Here is a 17,335-nt window from a genome sequence, read left to right on the forward strand (position 1 = left end):
ACCCAGACGGGCTTGGCCATAAAGCAGAGAATGGGAGACTGAAGAATGAAAATTTAATGTTGCAGGAAGACAGATGCTTAGGGTGTGGGTTCTGGCAGGGGAGCACCACCCTGTCCCTGGTCTTGGGCGAGCAGACGCAGAAGCAGGGAGTGCAGGGTCCGGCAAACAGGTGTGTACCCCAGCCGGCTGAGATGCAGGTAATCATACATGTCATGGTGACTTATGGTACCATCTGAGTGCACAAAGCCAGGGTCTGCATCCAGGAAGTGCGCCCGTGGGTGGCCAGCCAGTGCTGCCCGTACCAGCTCATTCACCTGTCGGTTTTTCTCACGAAGTGGGTTGGGGTGCTGGCCCCGAGGAAGCAGGCCCTGAGGAAGGCAAGAAGAGTTGTGAGGAGGCATCCTACCAGCCTCTGGGTATCCTGTTCCCTGTGCCAAACTGTCCCCCACCCCCCACCAGCAAGTCCCCAGCTGCAGAATACACTAGGGATGGGAAGATGATGGTCTGAGACCTTATTCTAGAAGTGAGACCTTCTAGAAGTGATGGAGGCAAGATTAACCCTGGGAATGCCTGACAACTTTTGGCTATTTAAGTGTCTTGAATTTCTCAACACCCTGAGAATCTCTAGCAGTCTCTTGGGCAAAAGGGGCTAACTGGTCCCTGAACATGTCCTTAACCACAGCCCCTCTGATGGGTGTAGCAAGGTTCAACATGAGATTCTGCCTTCAATCACTGCTCTGTGCTAAGCTGCCCAGAACCGTGCAGCTGTGGCTACACGTGAAGGGGTCCCAGAACACTGCCGTTCTTCTTTCCCCACCCTCTCACTCTCTCACCAGCACCACGACCCGGGCCTGGGGCTGCCGCTGGTTCACCAGTTGCACGATGGCCTTGATGCCTCCAGCCACCTGCTCTGCGGTGTGCCCGTGGTTATTGGTACCCACCCAGACCACCACAATCTGTGGAAAGAGAGGCATGAAGCAGTGGTGAGGGGGCAGGCTAAGGGTGCTCTAGCTGCCCACCCAAGCCCTGCTCACCTTGGGCCGGATGTGTTCCAGCTCCCCGTTCTCCAGACGCCACAGCACGTGTTGCGTGCTGTCACCGCCAATGCCAAAGTTAAGTGCATGAAGAGGGGAAAAGAGCTCCCGCCAGATCTGTGGGCAAGAAGTGGTGTGGGCACAGGGGCACTGTCAGCATGGACCACCACTCTCTATCCAAAGGTTAACCAAATGTCATCATGGAAGAGCCTTGCTTTACGGAAGCAGTCTGGTTAAATCTCACCTTGAGCAAACCCCAATATGGTCAAACCTCACTTTACGCAAACCCATTATAGTCTCACTTCCACAAAACCCCATGGAAGCAGGACTCCCTTCACGGAAGCCTATTCTACTTGAGCCAGGCATCGAACCAACAGCATTCCAGTTGAACCTCACTTTGAGGAAAGCCATGGTTTAACGTCGCTTAACGGAAAGATATCATAATTGAGCTCCCTTAGTAGAGACCTATTACCGTTGACCTTCACTTTGTGGAAATAACTATAGCTCTGTGGAAATCCATTAGGGCTGGGCACTAGTTTAAGCAAACAAAGAGCCTCATCCTAGGCAGTCTTGCACGAAGCCTCATTTTAAGTCTCACTATACACAGACCCAGTACGACAAAGCCAGGACACACACTTCCTTCTCAGTAGAATGTGGCACATTATACTGAGATTCTGGGTGCCCGGCATTACCTCAGGCTATTTCGGGTACCCCATACACCGCCTGGTCTGGGCTCTGGTCCAGGTCTGTCACTGAGGGCACAGGCCTGGGTGGGGCAGGAAGAGAGGGACGGGCCTCACCTCGCACTGGTGCATTAGCTGGACTAAGGAGTCCCCGATGAAGACGACTTCGGGTTCTTTATCTTTGCTGTCGGCTACGAACCGATGGTGCTTTGGGGACGTAAAGGGGGAGTCAATGGCACGCGCGCTGCTGGGCCCGGCCCGCCGCGCCCCGCTTCCTTAGGCGGCACCATGCCAACTGCCCTCAGTTTCCCAATCTCGTAATGAGAGCGGCGCAAACCAGCTACTCTCTCAGAGCCTTCCCCCCCCCATCCCCCGCCCCCAGCCCCGGACTCCAGAGTATCGCGGGCGGGGTCGCTCACCAGGGACATCCAGCGCCCGTCGCCCTGCACGTCCTGCACCGGCGTGGGCTTGCTGGCTGGGTTCTCTTCTCCACTCATCTTGGCGCCGCGGCTCCAGCAGGACGAGCGAGCGCGGTCAGCCGGGGAGTGTTCCTGAAGGAGGCGGCGCCGCCACGCCCACCCCTACCCCTCAGGCAACAATGGACTGTCCCGAAGCCCGCACTCTAGCGGAGGGCGCGGCCGATCCCGGGCGCCGCCTCCTCTCCGGGGCGGAAACCTTCACTTAGAGGAATTGGCCTTGCTTCCCCCACGGCGGCCGCGCAGTGGGCTCGTCCGGCGCTTCCTGCCCGGGCCGCTCACTCTCCGGCAGCGGCGGCGGCACGGGGCGTGAGGGGAGGCGAGACCATCCGGCACCCGTGGAGGGGAGGAGGGAGAAACCACCCTACCGTGAAAGCAGAGTGGGGAAAATCTAGCGCCCTTCCTCGTGGGAAGAAACCATTTGCTGTAGGGCGAGAAATGTGGGGAAGGAACCACCTACTGTGTGTGGGGGTGTGTGTCTGTGTGTCTCATTCACGTGGTGGTAGGGGAGTGAGTGGACGAGTCCATGCTTGGATCTTTGAGGGGGTGGCTCAAACGCACCTGGCAAGGAAGGGACGCTCCCATTTTCTTCTGACGTGGGGGAGAGAAAAGGAGGATGGAAATGTGAAAATTAGAGGCTCAGCTGCAAGGAGACACTCACGCCAAGGCAGTGCCAGGACTTTAGTGAGCCTATCTGCTCATGGGCCTCCCCTGCTCAAATTATGCCAGTTTTTGTGGCATAATTTCTAAACTATATGTCTTTGCATTACAGACATTACCCTGCAAAGAGGGTAGTAGAAGATGCAGAAAGATAAAGGAAATTAGAGATGCTGCAAGGCCCAAGTCCAGCCTGGAGCCCCTCCCACGCAGCTCATCTTACAGATCTGTGGCCTCTGCTCCCCTCCCTAAACCTATGGCTGACCAACAACTTCAGTTGGGTGTGTCTGAGCTCCAAAACCTACATCCACAGCCAAGGCCACCTAAGGTCGCTGCCCCCCACCTCCTGCCCCAAATTAATCTCAGTCCTCAAGTCTTCCCAGATCTCCCTGTTCTGGGGGACCAGGTGGGGGTCCCACACCACCCTCAAAGTCCTGCTCATATTCCTGTAGCTCCACTCCCAGATGGGATCTTCCTATCTATTCATTCCTTCTAGGTAGGTTGATACTGAGATACAGAGATGAATCTTATTTATTGTGTTTGTGTTTTGCCTCAATCCACTTGCGGGGAACAGGGCCTGACTCACAGTATTAATACCAAGTACTATCTATGGCTGTTCACAAGTACTTGCTGAATGAGTATTAAAGGAATGGGTCAGATCCTGGCCTTGTCCCAGCGTGTTGGGGGAGGTAGATCCAGACACAAAGCTGAGGGAGCGATCAAGGTTGTGATTAAGGAATGCACGGGGGACCTCTGTGGGAGAAGAAAGAGAAGGACTCAGGGTGAGGGATTTCCTAGAAGGAGTAGTATCTAAGGAGTTCGGCTTTGAAAGATAGTGAAGGTTGGGCAAGCAACATTACCAGGTAATACAGAGTATAGCTTATTAGGGTATAGGGAATACCCTGGCATACCTTGATTTTGGTGGCCTAGTGGTTAGGATTCTGGGCTTTCACTGCTGTGGGCCGGGGTCCAATCCCTGGTCAGGAAACTGAGATCCCGCAAGCCACAAGGCCAAAAAAAAAAAAAAAAAAAAAAGTCTGAGGGGACAAGTGTAGTGAGAAACAAAATTTACAGGCATCCATTCACCAAGCGCTGTTTTCAAATTGTATGTTGGCTCATTTCATACTTACAGCAGTTATAAGAAGGAGAAGATACCAACTCCATTTTACAGATTAGGAAACTGAAGCTCTGAGCAGTTACATACTTTTCCGAGGTCACAGAGCTCAAATGTGCCTGGGCATTTGAACCTAGGTAGTGTAGGTCTGGAGCCTAGCTCTAAATGACGACACTATACTGACTCTCTAGGGATAAAGCCTGTGACTGCTTGGAGCCTGGCTGTGTGTAGGGCTACCGTAGCCCTTCTCCCTCTTGGCTTCGCCTACATCTCCGAGCTCCAGAGAGAAAGTCCGCGATAGATGTCTAAACCAATCAGCATTGAGGAAGGGGGCGAGCCTAGTGGACCTCACAGCCAATTGGTGGATAGGAGGTGCCTAAGGACAAATGAAAGAGGTTTCCGAATGTGAGGTCGGGAGGGGCGGGGCTATAACCTGCGCTCTGGGCAGCTGGCACGTGCCCCTGGGCCTGTGCCTCTTGGGGTGGGGGTGGGGAGCCAAAGGGCGTGGGAGGGGCACGCGCATGCGTGCTTGCACGAGGCCCTGTGTGAGACCCGGAAGAGTATCAGGCACGTTGAGAGCTAGGGTCACCGCGGAAAATAAGCCATTGTACCCCACAGCCACGTGGAGTGGGCGGGTGGGGGGGGCGGGGTTCGTTGGGGACAGAAGGTGAGGGGCCCTTCCCCTTCCCTGTCCCCACCAACTGTACTCCCTTCCCTACCTCATCTGCCCCACGCAGCCTTGTTTCCTACCCCCTTCTATGACCAGGCCCCAGTCCCTGATAGCTCCTCTGTTGCCCTTTCTGCCCTCCCGAGTTATTCTCTGTTTCTCCAACTTCCATTTTCTTTCCTGCCTTTCTCTCTCTACCATCTCTCTTCACTTTCTACATTCTCCAGTACCTCCTTTACCCCTGGATTTCTCATCTGTCCAAAGTCCCTTTCTGGTTCACCAGATCCCTCCAATATCATGATCCCTTTCCCATCCCCCATTTTTTAGCTATTTCTTCATATCCCTGTTCTCTCTAACCCTTTCTCTATCCCCTGATAAATCTTCCCGTTCAGCATGACTCCCTTGACCTCATCCTACTCCTATGACCCTGCTTTTTTTTCTGACCTTACCCTGACCAAGCCTTTTCCAGTTGCTCTCTACCAATCCCTTTGTCTCATCTTGTGTCTCTAAATAGTACTCCCAGCGCACCCCAAACCATCTCTTCTCACTACTCACTTCTAGGTCTTTGAGTTATCTGCATGCTGATGACCACCCTGTCTTTTTTTTTTTTTTTTTTAATTTTATTTATTTATTTATTTTTGTCTGCGTTGGGTCTTCTTTGGTACGTGCAGGCTTTCTCTAGTTGTGGCGAGCGGGGGCTACTCTTGGTTACGGTGCACAGGCTTCTCATTGCGGTGGCTTCTCTCCTTGCGGAGCATGGGCTCTAGGTGCGCGGGCTTCAGTAGTTGTGGCACACGGACTTAGTTGCTCCACGGCATGTGGGATCTTCCCGCACCAGGGCTCGAACCCGTGTCCCCTGCATTGGCAGGCGGATTCTTAACCACTGCGGCATCAGCGAAGCCCAACCACCCTGTCTTTTATCTTCCAGGGCACCATGGACCCCAGGGGGCCAGCCCTCAAGCCTTTCCAGCAGCCTGAGAAACCTGGTCGTGTCCGCCGTCGGAAGACCAGGCGGGAGCGTAACGAGGCCCTGGTGGGCAGTCGCTGGTCATTGGCCCATCAGGATCCTGCCGTGGCCAGTCGGGATCCACATGTGGTTCTCCGGAATTCTGTGGTGCCTGCTGCCCCCAAGCTCGTGGTCATAACCCAGGGGCGCCTGAGCCGGGAGCATCGGGGTCTCTTCGGCCACGAGGTGAAATCTCTGGACGTGGCACGGCTGCTTAGCAGTGGGTCCCTAGAGTCAGGCACCCCTGCACTCCCCACCAAGTCCTCCCCAAGCCCAGGCAGGGCCCAAGAACCAGCCCCACCGTCAAGGGGCAAGGAAAATCAAGTGCCTGGAGCCTCGGGCCCAGGCCCACCCAGTCCCCCCCAGCTCCCTGGCTTGGGGCAGCTGCTGGGGGAGCTGCAATGCCAGCTGATTCTGCCACAGGCCTTCCCCAGGAGGAACCTAGTACAAGAGGCCAGGGATGCCATCGTGGGCACCTTACAGGCCTGCCATGGCTGTGTGCCTGACCTTAGTCTGGTGCTCCGGGGCTGCCAGCCACACTTGCCAGGTGAGCTCACCTCCTGCCCCCCCCCCCAGCTTCCTTTTCTTTTGTCTGCTCTATCTCAGCTGTGCCCCATGCTTCTTTCCTCTGTGCCAGGGACCAAGCCTAGGGGCCCTGAGAGACAAAGGATGACATCCTCCTGGATCAACAGCCCTGAGGAGGCTCCAGGGGAGGGGAGGCAGAGGAGGCGAGAGGGGACAAAGGAGCTCACCTTCGCCGTGCCTCACACCTCCAGCACTCCTACTGTGTACCCGGTGAACCTGGCACCACCTAAAGGTCCCTGGCCACCCCCATTGTCCTCGTTGCCTTCGCCATCTGGGGCGGCCTGCGGCCCCCCAACAGCCTTTGATCTGCTGAAAAGCATCTGGCTGGTAGACACACCTCCCCCTCCCCGGCCCTGGGGGATAGGCCCGCCACAACCCCTGCCTCAGCCACCATCACCCTTGTTGTCCCGAACCTCTGCCCTGGACTGGAGCCCCAGCCCCCCTGCCCCACTGCCCAGCCTCTCCTGGGTGGTGGCCCGGAGCAGCCCAGAGGCCTGGTGCTTTCCACCCATGAGACTGTACTGAGCAGGCTGAGGCTGGGTTGGGGGAAGGAATCCCATACTCTGATCACTTCAATAAAGTACCTTCCTCATGATCCTCTTGGTTTTTAGTGAGTGGCTGGCCCAGGAGAGCAGCTTTTCCTAGCTCTGAGTTCTGGGTCCAGGGTGGAGGGGAAGGTACTGTCACTTGTCGCCTTCCTAAGGCCCAGGGGCCTTCAGTCAGTCTAACACATCCACCCACTGAGGCCAACTATGTGTTCAACTCTGAGCTCTGATAATGCTGGGGCTCCAGAGTGAGTGAGACTGAGGCTGTGTCCCCAGGGGACTCCCAGTACAGTGGTGAACACAGACAGTTTCAGCCCTAGTGGTTGCATCTGGGAGAGAGAGAGGTGCAGGGGCTGAGGGAGTCCAAGGAGGGAGTCATGACTGCCCTGCTGATGAGGGAGTTGATATAAGACCCTTGTATTTTTTAAGTTTGGTAGAAACTTGCTAGTAGAGAAGGAAAAGAATATTTCAGGCAATCTAGAAATGCTCTTCTGTGGAACAGCATGTGCAAGGCCCGGTGGAGGGCAAATAGGGGATGTGGGACCATTTTCATTCACCCTATATCCCTAGGCCATGCTGGGATCTAGAGTGAGTCACGTCTGGGCTCTGCCTATGAGAGGCTTCTGGTCTGGTGGGCACAGGAACAGTGTGTGTGCAGGATCCGGGCAGGAATGGCACATGAGGCCTGGATATGGCGACAGACTTTTTTCTTTGGGCTACAGTATATTTAACATTTTAGAATCAGTTATGTACTGTTACAAACCAGTGTGCTTGATTTGAAAAAAAAAAATTCTGGCTTCTCTCTCAAAATAAAAAAAGAAAGGAAAGAGAGAAAGAAAGGAAGGAGAAAGGAAGGAGAGAAGGAAGGAAGGAGGGAAGGAGGGAGGGAGGGAGAGAGGCGAGGAGAGGGAGGGAAGGAGGAAGGAAAGAAACCTGGCAGCAGACCTACTATCCCTCCTGTTAACAACTGGCTGAAGCCAAGTAGCAGAGGCTCCTTTTTTGTGGGGTCCACACTCTCCTTTGAAAGCATTTCACACATTTACGTTTCCTGCTTGGCCTCCTGACTTAGAAAATTTTTTAAAATGATATTTTGAGGAGCAGCAGATTTTCTGCAGTGGAGGGGGAGGGATGAAGCTGGAAATGTGTTGGAATCTGATCAGGAAAATGAAGCTGAGGGGCTTGGACTGTACTCTGTAAAGCTTTTCCAGGGCTCCCCATTGCCCACAGGGAAACCATAAAGTCAGTACCAGGGTGTAGGGGACTGGACTGGGAGGTCACACAGCTGTGACTTGGCTGAGGTTTTATGGGAAGGAAGTGGCAATGCTGGGATTTGAGCCCAAGCAATTGATTTCAGAGTTTGCTTGTGGGTTTCTCACAATACCACCTCTTCTGCCTCACAGCAGCTGGTTTCAGACCCTGGTAAGCAGTGACAGGGCAGGGTCAGGCAGCAGGATGTAGTGGTTGTGGCTGAAGGCTCTCTGCCACCTCGGAGCTGTGTGACCCAGAACAAGTGGTTTGCCTACTCTGTGCCTCTGTGTCTCTGTAGGCACTTCACAGAGTGCATGGAATTTGTGGTGGTCACAGATGGTGATGGCTGCTATGGGGGCGGGGCTGGGCAGTCAAAGAGCAGTTTGGGGACTAAACTGGGGGGAGGTCAGGACAAAGCTGGGGCCTGGGGGTTGTGGGCCATCCTGAGATGGCATTCTGGAGGAGGATACTTGGCTTGGGGGAATGTGAGTTCACTTTAGGACACGGGGAGCTGGAGGTACCAAGGAGATTCCCAGAGGGGAGGACTGAGGCTGCGGAGGCGTGGAGAGGACGGGAAAGGGGCGTCCCCTCCCACGGGGATTGGGAAGGGTCCAGGCCGGGTCATCCTGGAGGAGGGGGCAGGGAACGCGGTTCCCGGCGGCCCCTTTAATCGGGGGCGCGCGCCAGCCGGCCCGCGCGCTCTCGCCGCCGTCGCCGGGCCGGAGTGGGAGCCGGAGCGGAGGCCGAGCTGGGGCCGAAGCGGGTGGAATGGAGCCCCCGCGCGCGCCCGCTCTGCGCCGCCTGCTGCTGCCGCCGCTGCTACTTCTGCTGCTGCCACTGCCCCCCCGCGCCCGGGCCAAGTATGTGAGGGGCAACCTCAGCTCCAAGGAGGTGAGCGCGCCGGGCCCTCCCCTGCCACCCGCCGGGCCCCCAAGGGACGAGAGGGAAGGGAGGGGGCAGGTCCCGCCCCGCCCCCTGCCGCCTCTCCCGGGCGGTCTCTGAGTGCTGCGCGGGGGGTGGGGTGGGAGGTGGGCAGGCACAGTGCGGGACTGGGTCTGGGTTGAGGCTGAGGCGGGGGCCATTGGGTCGAGAGGAGACTCGGGGACATTGAGGTCAGAGTTGGGCGAGGAGGGGGGCCGGGTTGGGAGAGTCGGAGTTTGGGGTGGGGGTGGGGGACGCCGAGGTGGTGCTGAAGGGACAGCACTTTCACTGCGCATTGAGCCTGAGTTCACACTCCTGTTCAGGACCAGGAGAGGGCCGTTTGGAATACTCCCCAGCACCTGATGGTCTCTGGGACCACCGTGAGGGCGTGTGTGGATAATTAGAGGAAAGCCAGTGGGACGGTATTCCTGATGCAAGGTGTCCAGGATGGGGATCTGGCCCTCCAGGGTCTTTCTCAGGCACCTGGCAAATGGGAGAAGTGTTTGAAAGGAGGCGAAGAAACTTGGGGGTGGGGGCATCTGAAGGAGGAATCCTGGAACCAAGGTGAAAGGATCACAGAAGAATTTTGGAGGTGACTTGGTCCCCTTATGCTTCTTGGGAAACCAGGTATTCCAGGGTAGGGAAGAAAAGTTGGGGGGGGTGTCTGTGGAGTCGAGAGTTCTCAAGGGACTCAGAAGAGGGTCTGAGTGGGCCCCTTTTCCAGGACTGGGTGTTCCTGACGAGATTTTGCTTCCTCTCGGATTACGGCCGACTGGACTTCCGTTTCCGATACCCTGAGGTGAGCCTTCCCCAAGCACTCACCATGCTAAGGCTGGATGCTCCCTTGGCTTCCCAAGGCAAGGGTTACCCCAGCTCCCTATGCTCCCCCAACCCCCCGAATCTTTGGGTCTGCAGGCCAAGTGCTGTCAGAACATCCTCCTCTATTTCGACGACCCATCCCAGTGGCCAGCCGTGTACAAGGCAGGGGACAAGGTGAAGTCTGTGAGGAGGGTGTAGGGGAGGAGGGATAAGGTCGAAGCTAGCCAAGGAGTGACCATGGCCCTGCCTCCCCTAGGACTGCCTGGCCAAGGAGTCAGTGATCAGGCCAGAGAACAACCAGGTCATCAACCTCACCACCCAGTATGCCTGGTCAGGCTGTCAGGTATGGGCCCAGTCTGGGGGAATGGGCAGGTGCTGGAGGTCAAAGGCCAGGGGGAGGCACAGGCAGGCTTCAGCCTTCTTGCTCCTCCCCAGGTGGTGTCAGAGGAGGGAATACGCTACCTGAGCTGCTCTAGCGGCCGCAGCTTCCGCTCAGTGCGTGAAAGGTGGTGGTACATTGCACTCAGCAAGTGTGGGGTAAGGGGCTGGGCCGGCCACCGGGGCCTGCCTTCTCCTCCTTGCCTTCCTGCCGACCCCCTCCCTGCCCAGGGCCCCCCTTAGGCCTCCACACTCCCCACAGGGAGATGGGCTGCAGCTGGAGTATGAGATGGTCCTCACCAATGGCAAGTCTTTCTGGACACAGCATTTCTCTGCTGATGAGTTTGGTGAGCATATGGGGATCCAGGACCTTTTGTGGGAGCCCAGAGCTGGGAGCCTGTTGAGGGACACCCATCATGACTGCATGGTTTCCTCCTTCCACCAAATTGGCAGGGATCCTGGAGACAGATATGACTTTCCTTCTCGTCTTCATCCTCATCTTCTTCCTCTCCTGTTACTTTGGATGTGAGTCCAGCACATGGGGTGTGGGGGAGAGATGGGGGAGAGGAAACCAGGTTGGAGGAGATGAGCTGCTCTCCCTTCCTGCTGTGTACAGCCTTCCCCTACCCTCCTTCCAGATTTGCTGAAAGGTCGTCAGTTGCTCCACACGACTTATAAAATGTTCATGGCTGCAGCAGGAGTGGAGGGTGAGGTTTAGAGTATTGCAACGTTTGAGTTCTGTGGGAGGAGGGCCTTAGGGCTCACATACCTGGGCCTAAGCAAGGAGGGGCTGGGGACCTGGACTCCTGGGCCCTGGGAGAGGAGGGGCTGGGGGCCTGGACTCCTGGGTCAGAGGGAGGAGGGGTCTGGGGCCTGGACTCCAGAGTTTCCTAGGAGGTCAGTGAGAATAAAGGGTCTAGAATCGTGATGGGGGTGAAGAAAGGGTTTTGGTCATCTGGATCACAGTGTTAGGGAACAGTGATGCCCTAAAGCTGCTTTCTGTCCTTTCCTCTCTCTGCCCATCCTCCCCTCAGTCCTGAGCCTCCTGTTCTTCTGCATCTACTGGGGCCAATATGCCACTGATGGCATTAGCAATGAGAGTCTGAAGATCTTGGGTGAGAATGAAGTGGACCCGGGAGGGTGCCGGGGCTGCTCTGCAATTTGAGCCCTGTGTCTGAGCTGCCCTCTCCTCCCTCCTACCAGCCAAGCTGCTCTTCTCCTCCAGCTTCCTCATCTTCCTGCTGATGCTCATCCTTCTGGGGAAGGGATTCACGGTGACACGGTGCCCAGGCTGGGGCGGGAGGGACCACTGTCGGGGGGTGGTGGCTGGGCTAGGGAGCAGGGCAGAGATTGGGCTGGGGGGGTGGCTGCCCCCTCCTCTCTTGACGGCCCCCACCCCTGCTGTCCCCCCTCACGGCCTGCCGCCAGGGGCCGCATCAGCCACTCGGGCTCGGTGAAGTTGTCTGTCTACATGACCCTGTACACCCTCACCCACGTGGTGCTGCTCATCTATGAGGCCAAGGTGAGTCCTGCCTGCCACTGCTCAGGCTCTGCCCCATCCTCCTCGCCCTTCAAAGCTTTTGGTGGCCTCTTCCACCTGTCTGCTAGCCCTTCCCCACATCGCGCTCTTCCTGGCTCTCTCTCTCCCACTCTGTGGTTTTCCGCCTTCCCATCTGTCTAAGTGCATTCCTCCCCTCTTCACCATCTCTGAGTAGCTCTCTTCCTCCTCCCTCTGTCTCTCACTGTCTGTCACATTTAATGCTCAGTGTCGTGATTAAGTTCGGGAGTCACACAGACCTGGATTCCGCTCTGGTTCTCCCACTTCCCAGCTGGCTAACCTTGGCTGATGGCCCCCCTCTCTGGGCCTGTTTCCTCTTCTGTAAAATTAGGAGGATCTTACCTACCCCAGGGGACTTCTCTAAGGCTTTATATCACCTTGACTTTGGCCGAAAGTCTTCCTGCTTAGCTTCAGTTTCCCCTTCAGTGAAGTGGGGTGAAAATAAGACCTATTTCATCAAGTTGATGCAAATGGAAAAGCTTACACGTGGTGCTGTTTAGCCCCCTGTGTTGGGCCCATGGTAGCAGATATATTCTCTATCTTTTCGCCCTCTCTCTCTACTTCTATATGCTTTCATCTCTCTCTCTCATTCTCCTGCTGCTTCTCTCCCGACCAAGTACCTCTGCCCCTTGGGTACCTGAGGGTGGGGTCTGGGGTCCCTGTGTGGAGGGTTGGAGGCCAGGGCTATGACCAGCCTTCTCCCTTGGGTCCAGTTCTTTGACCCGGGCCAGGTACTGTACACGTATGAGTCGCCAGCGGGCTACGGGCTCATCGGGCTACAGGTGGCAGCTTACGTGTGGTTCTGCTATGCCGTGCTCATCTCCTTGCGCCACTTCCCAGAGAAGCAGCCCTTTTATCTGCCCTTCTTTGCTGCCTACACCCTCTGGTGAGACGTGCTGGGGCCCCAACCTGTCCCTGCCTTCCCTGGCTTCTCAGAAATGGCTCTTCCCAACTCAAACCCTCCTCTTGGAGGCAGACGGGCTTTCAAGTTAGGCAGCTGTCACCAGAGTCTGCCACTTACTCACTTTGTAACCTGGAAATAATTACTTTCCCATAGTGAAAAAAAGAGTGCCTCAGGTTACTTGCCCATAAAGAAAGGTTGTCAGGGGTATCTCCTGCAAAGGGTTATCTTGAGTATGCATAGGGCAACAGATGAGGGCTTTGAGTCCGGCACATAGTAAATGTCCAATAAAACCTAGTTGTGATATTTTTTATTCAACATAACACAGCAGTAAAGTAGATGGATTCTAAGCCAGATTGCCTGGGTTTAGACCCAGTTCTAAAGCTTGTAAACTGTGTGACCTTATACAAGTCAATTAAGTTCTCTCTGCCTCGGTTTCCTCATCTGTTTAATGGGGATGGAAGTTGTACCTGCCTTATAGAGTCACTGTGAGAGTTAGATGAGCATATATATGTGAAATGCTTAGGAACAGGTCTGGCATGCAGTAAGTCTTTAATTGTTTTTATCATATGTTAATTCATTCATCAAACATCTATAGATTTCCTATCAGGTGCCAGGATTGGGGTGGGATAGAACTGAGTTAAATTCAACCTACTCCTTGCTCCCCCCACCCAAATTTCCCATGCCAGTGGGATTCCTGTCTCCTTTTAACCTCTGGCTTCTGAAGGTCACACTGGCTTCCCTCCAGTTTGGGACCCACTTGGGACCTATGTGTGTGCATAGCAGGGTATTTGGAGCCATGGGGTGGGGTGGAAGGCAGGGCCAGTGACTCTACAGACCCAATACCTCCCCTTCAGGTTCTTTGCAGTTCCGGTCATGGCCCTGATCGCCAACTTTGGGATCCCCAAGTGGGCCCGGGAGAAGATTGTCAATGGCATCCAGCTGGGGATCCATTTGTATGCCCACGGCGTGTTCCTGGTGAGGCTGGGCATCCAGTTGGGGATGGGAAACCCATGGGTGGAGGATGCATGAGGCTCTCCACGCCTGAGCTGCCTGAACCTTCTGTTCTGAGCTCTTGATCCATTTCCTTCACTTCATCCCTTTAGTCATTCAATAGACACTTACTGAGAGCCTGCTGGGTCTGGCAGGCTATTCCACTGTATCCCCCAGAGTCCACCCTCTTCTATTCCTCTCTCCTACTTTTGTGTCCTGGCCTCTTCCCCCAACCCCACCCTCTTTCTTTGCCCCCCTCCCCATTTCCATCCTGACCCTGTGTCCCTAGGCTCTCACTCTTCCCTTCTGTATCCCCACTGCCTTCCCTAAGCCCCTTGGTCTCTCCTCCCCCCCCCATTCTTCCATCTCTGCTGCTCTATCACAGGAAGAAGCAACTGGGGTGGGTCAGGCTGGGGCTTCAGGGGGCCTAAATCTGAATGGCAGCAGAGGGTTTGAGCACCAAACCTCTTCTTTGCCTTGGTTTACATCCTATCTGGCCTTCTGGCTGACAGTTCTTCTATCCATCTATCCATCCATCCATCCATCCATCCATCCATCCATCCATCCACCATTCAACGGACACCTGTCTCAAACCAGCCTCTGTTTCATGTTGGGAACACTCACGTGTATTTATTTCGTCCTCTTGTTTAAATGGCAGAGCAACCCCAGACAGGATGGATAACCATCACTGAACCCACTATACAGAGAGGGGAAGCTAAAGCCCAGAGAAGGGAGGTGACCTGCCAGGCTCCATGGCCTTTGGTGGTGGAGGGCAGGGGGACTTTGAACCCAATCCTTCTCCAGCAGACCACAAGATCTGGCATAAGAAGGAACCACACAGGGAAATAGGCATTGCTGAAGACCCCGGCTCCTGACTCAAGGGGTCCACCATGTATTCTTTGCAGGGAATATACTGGGCCACTGACGGAGGGGGCCAGGTCCCGCATGTTCTACCCTAGAACCTTAGGTACAGACTCACTTTCCCGGGACAGTCCCTCTTGAGGCTCTGTTCCAGGAAGTCACAAAGAGACAGAGAGAGGAGAAATGCTGAGAACCCACCATGTGCCAGGCTCTGCACCAGTGGTTTTCATTTCCACCCTCTCTTCATCTTTCCAAGTAGGCACTGTAACCCCTTTTCTGCAGTGAGGCTCTGGGAGTTTAATCAATGTGTCCCAGATCCCACACTCAGTGAGCTGTGGGGCTGGGAGGTGGGGTGCCCTTTCTGTTATACTTAACCTTCAACCAGTTTCCTTCCTAAAAATGCTCGTGTTAGCTCAGCACAGCTCCACCTCTGGCACTCTGCTGTTCTTCGGTTTCAGCTCCTTGTTCACTTATTCAGCAACTACCTTAGAGGGACTGTGCTGGGCTCCCGTGTTGCAGTGCTAGGGTCACACCCGGTCCCTGCCCTCATGGCCTGCCAGCTAATTCAGGAGACATCTCCGCATTCAACCTGTATTTCTTGAGAGCTTGTATGTGTCAGGCACTGTTCTAAAGGTATTGGGGATTCAGCAGGGAAGAGAACAGTCAAGTACCTGCCCTCATGGAGCTAACATTCTGGAGTCTGTCAGTTGCTGTCCAGTTGAACTCCCTGTGTTTATGAAAATATTCTACAATCTGTGCTGTCCCACACAATAGCTACTAACTACATGTGGCTATTGAGCGCTTAAATGTGGCTAGTGTGACTTGAGAAATGAAAGTTTCAGTTTAATTTTGATTAATTTAAATTTAAATAGCCACATATAACTAGTAGCTATCATACTAGACAGAGTAGGATGCTGACGCTTAAAGTGATAACTGGCTGATCAGGGCTCTGATGGAGGAAGCATCGGCAGAGTAGTAAGAGTTGTGATGGATGGGAAAGGTTAGAGGCCAGGGTACTGCGAGAGCTCAGAGGAGGCGCCTAAGCCAGTTGAAGGGTTTCGGGGAAGCGGGGATGTCAGGTGAAGGGGAATCCTCAGGGCCTCATGTTTATGGAGGCAGCCTGAGGCCTGGACAGTCCTTCTCCAACCTGCGCCTGCCCTTCGCCCCAGATCATGACACGCCCTTCGGCGGCCAACAAGAACTTCCCGTACCACGTGCGCACGTCGCAGATCGCCTCGGCCGGAGCCCCAGGCCCCGGAGGAAGCCAATCCGCAGACAAGGCCTTCCCGGAACACGTCTACGGGAACGTGACGTTCATCAGCGACTCGGTGCCCAACTTCACGGAGCTCTTCTCCATCCCCCCGCCCACCTCCTGCGTAAGCCCCGCGGCCCCGGCGCCGGAGGAGCTGCTGGCGCCGCCCCTGGAGTACTTGACCCCGCTCCCGGCCCCTCCACCGCCCTCCACGTCCAGGCGCCTGAGCCCACCCCCTGCCTTTCGCACCCCCAGCGCCCCAACGCCGCGCCGCGACCATCCCCCGGCGCCCGCGCCCACCTTGCCAGACTGGGTCCTGGCGCTGTTGCGTACGCCCCCTCGGACACCCCGCGCGGTGCCCCCGCCACCGGCGGCCTTCCGCGGTTCTCCCCCGCCTCCCCGGCCGCCGCCGGAGTTCGACCGGCGCACCCCGACGCCGCCCCTTGAGTACATGGCCCCACTGTCCAGGCGCCCCTGACTGACACCTGCGCCCACACCTCGGGAGGGGGGATCATCGGGGGAAGAGGGACGGGCCTTCGGGGCCGCATCTGCCCCCCGTGGGTCCTGGACGGCCTCTGACCCTGACCCCCCTCCCAGGCCGGGAAGCAGGTGGAGGAGACAGCGGTGGCAGCGGCGGTGGCCCCGAGGGGCCGCGTGGTGACCATGGCCGAGCGGGGCACGGCCTCCCCGTCCCCTTCCTCTCGGTTCCCCAAGGCGGCCGACCCGAGCTGGGATGGCCCGACGCCACCCTACCAGCCGCTCGTGCCCCAGACAGCGGCGCCGCACACCGGCTTCACCGAATACTTCAGCATGCACACGGCCGGGGGCACCGCACCCCCGGTCTGAGTACCCCTGCCCGCGCCTGCCCCATGGGCCGCGCGCCGGGCCCCGGCCGGGCTCCGGATCCCCGCTCTATCCCGGCCCCAGGGCTCTGCCAACCCCGGCCTTCCCAAACCTCCCCACCCCGCGCGCCCAGGTAGGGGTGCGTAGTGTCCCGCTCCCGACCCCTTCCCCCGACTCTTGTGCCAAACGGTCCCGCGGGAGCCGCTCTCCCCGTCCCCTCCCTCAGCCCCTGCCCCGAGCGGCACCGGATTCTGGGCTCCCGCTGTTCCGTGACCTCCGGCCCCCTGGCCCCCTCCGAGACCTCTGACCCCGCCGGACCCCGGAAAACCAGTGACGATCGCCGGGACCCTGCCTGTGACTCTCCAGGACTCCGCGACCCCGAGCCACCGCTCCCGGGACGGATGTTGTGAAGCTAGTCTCGACTCATACCTTCCCTTGGGATCTCTGTGACCTAGCACCCGTACTCTGTTCACCCTATCTCCATCCCGAAGGCCCTCCCTCAGGTCCTTGGCAGAAAGACTTTTTTCCCCTTCTTGCCAAAATAAAGAGGATTCGTTGAGTTTTTATCTTTAAGATGGGCTCTTCTACATCTTGACAGTGCTCAGAGACGGGGCTGAGCAAGAACCGTTCCAGGCTCGGGACCACAGTGCGCCCAACTGTGAAATGGTATCTTGGGAGGGGCCTGCATAACCTGACCTTTTGTTGACCCAGAATCTGGGAGCCCTGAAAATATGAATCATCATCTAGCAGAGTCCTCTTATTGTACGGCTTCTTTATTTTTACCTTCTCTTCCC

General features: G+C 56.4%; 3 protein-coding genes across 9 annotated transcripts; 2 read left to right on the forward strand and 1 right to left on the reverse strand.

The window, feature by feature from the left end:
* Window positions 1–36: 36 nt before the first annotated feature.
* Window positions 37–2,629, reverse strand: PAFAH1B3 (platelet activating factor acetylhydrolase 1b catalytic subunit 3). 2 transcript variants are annotated; one of them, XM_060130437.1, is made up of 5 exons: window positions 2,137–2,626; window positions 1,835–1,924; window positions 1,035–1,151; window positions 834–956; window positions 37–368 (listed from the first exon to the last, which is right to left on the reverse strand). In XM_060130437.1, the coding sequence occupies exons 1-5, from the start codon at window positions 2,212–2,214 to the stop codon at window positions 78–80; spliced, it is 699 nt and encodes a 232-aa protein (XP_059986420.1). In that variant the 5' UTR covers window positions 2,215–2,626; the 3' UTR covers window positions 37–77. The 2 variants fall into 2 exon arrangements, with proteins under 2 accessions (XP_059986420.1, XP_059986422.1); XM_060130439.1 differs by lacking the exon at window positions 834–956 and having other exon boundaries at window positions 2,137–2,629.
* PRR19 (proline rich 19) lies at window positions 2,568–6,747 on the forward strand. The gene is made up of 3 exons (XM_060130436.1): window positions 2,568–2,619; window positions 5,560–6,184; window positions 6,275–6,747. Exons 2-3 carry the CDS (start codon window positions 5,566–5,568, stop codon window positions 6,745–6,747), a joined length of 1,092 nt encoding a protein of 363 aa, XP_059986419.1. The 5' UTR covers window positions 2,568–2,619; window positions 5,560–5,565.
* A 1,977-nt stretch (window positions 6,748–8,724) lies between these two features.
* Window positions 8,725–17,114, forward strand: TMEM145 (transmembrane protein 145). Of its 6 annotated transcripts, none has more exons than XM_060131445.1 (15): window positions 8,725–8,906; window positions 9,661–9,735; window positions 9,852–9,929; window positions 10,012–10,098; window positions 10,191–10,292; window positions 10,396–10,480; window positions 10,587–10,658; window positions 10,772–10,840; window positions 11,168–11,248; window positions 11,337–11,415; window positions 11,562–11,655; window positions 12,405–12,577; window positions 13,450–13,570; window positions 15,616–15,822; window positions 16,296–17,114. In XM_060131445.1, the coding sequence occupies exons 1-15, from the start codon at window positions 8,784–8,786 to the stop codon at window positions 16,542–16,544; spliced, it is 1,695 nt and encodes a 564-aa protein (XP_059987428.1). In that variant the 5' UTR covers window positions 8,725–8,783; the 3' UTR covers window positions 16,545–17,114. The 6 variants fall into 6 exon arrangements, with proteins under 6 accessions (XP_059987428.1, XP_059987432.1, XP_059987429.1 ...); XM_060131449.1 differs by having other exon boundaries at window positions 16,768–17,114; XM_060131446.1 differs by lacking the exon at window positions 10,772–10,840.
* Window positions 17,115–17,335: the final 221 nt, after the last annotated feature.

This window comes from Lagenorhynchus albirostris, chromosome 19, assembly GCF_949774975.1.
Source record: "Lagenorhynchus albirostris chromosome 19, mLagAlb1.1, whole genome shotgun sequence".
Lineage (NCBI taxonomy): Eukaryota > Metazoa > Chordata > Mammalia > Artiodactyla > Delphinidae > Lagenorhynchus > Lagenorhynchus albirostris.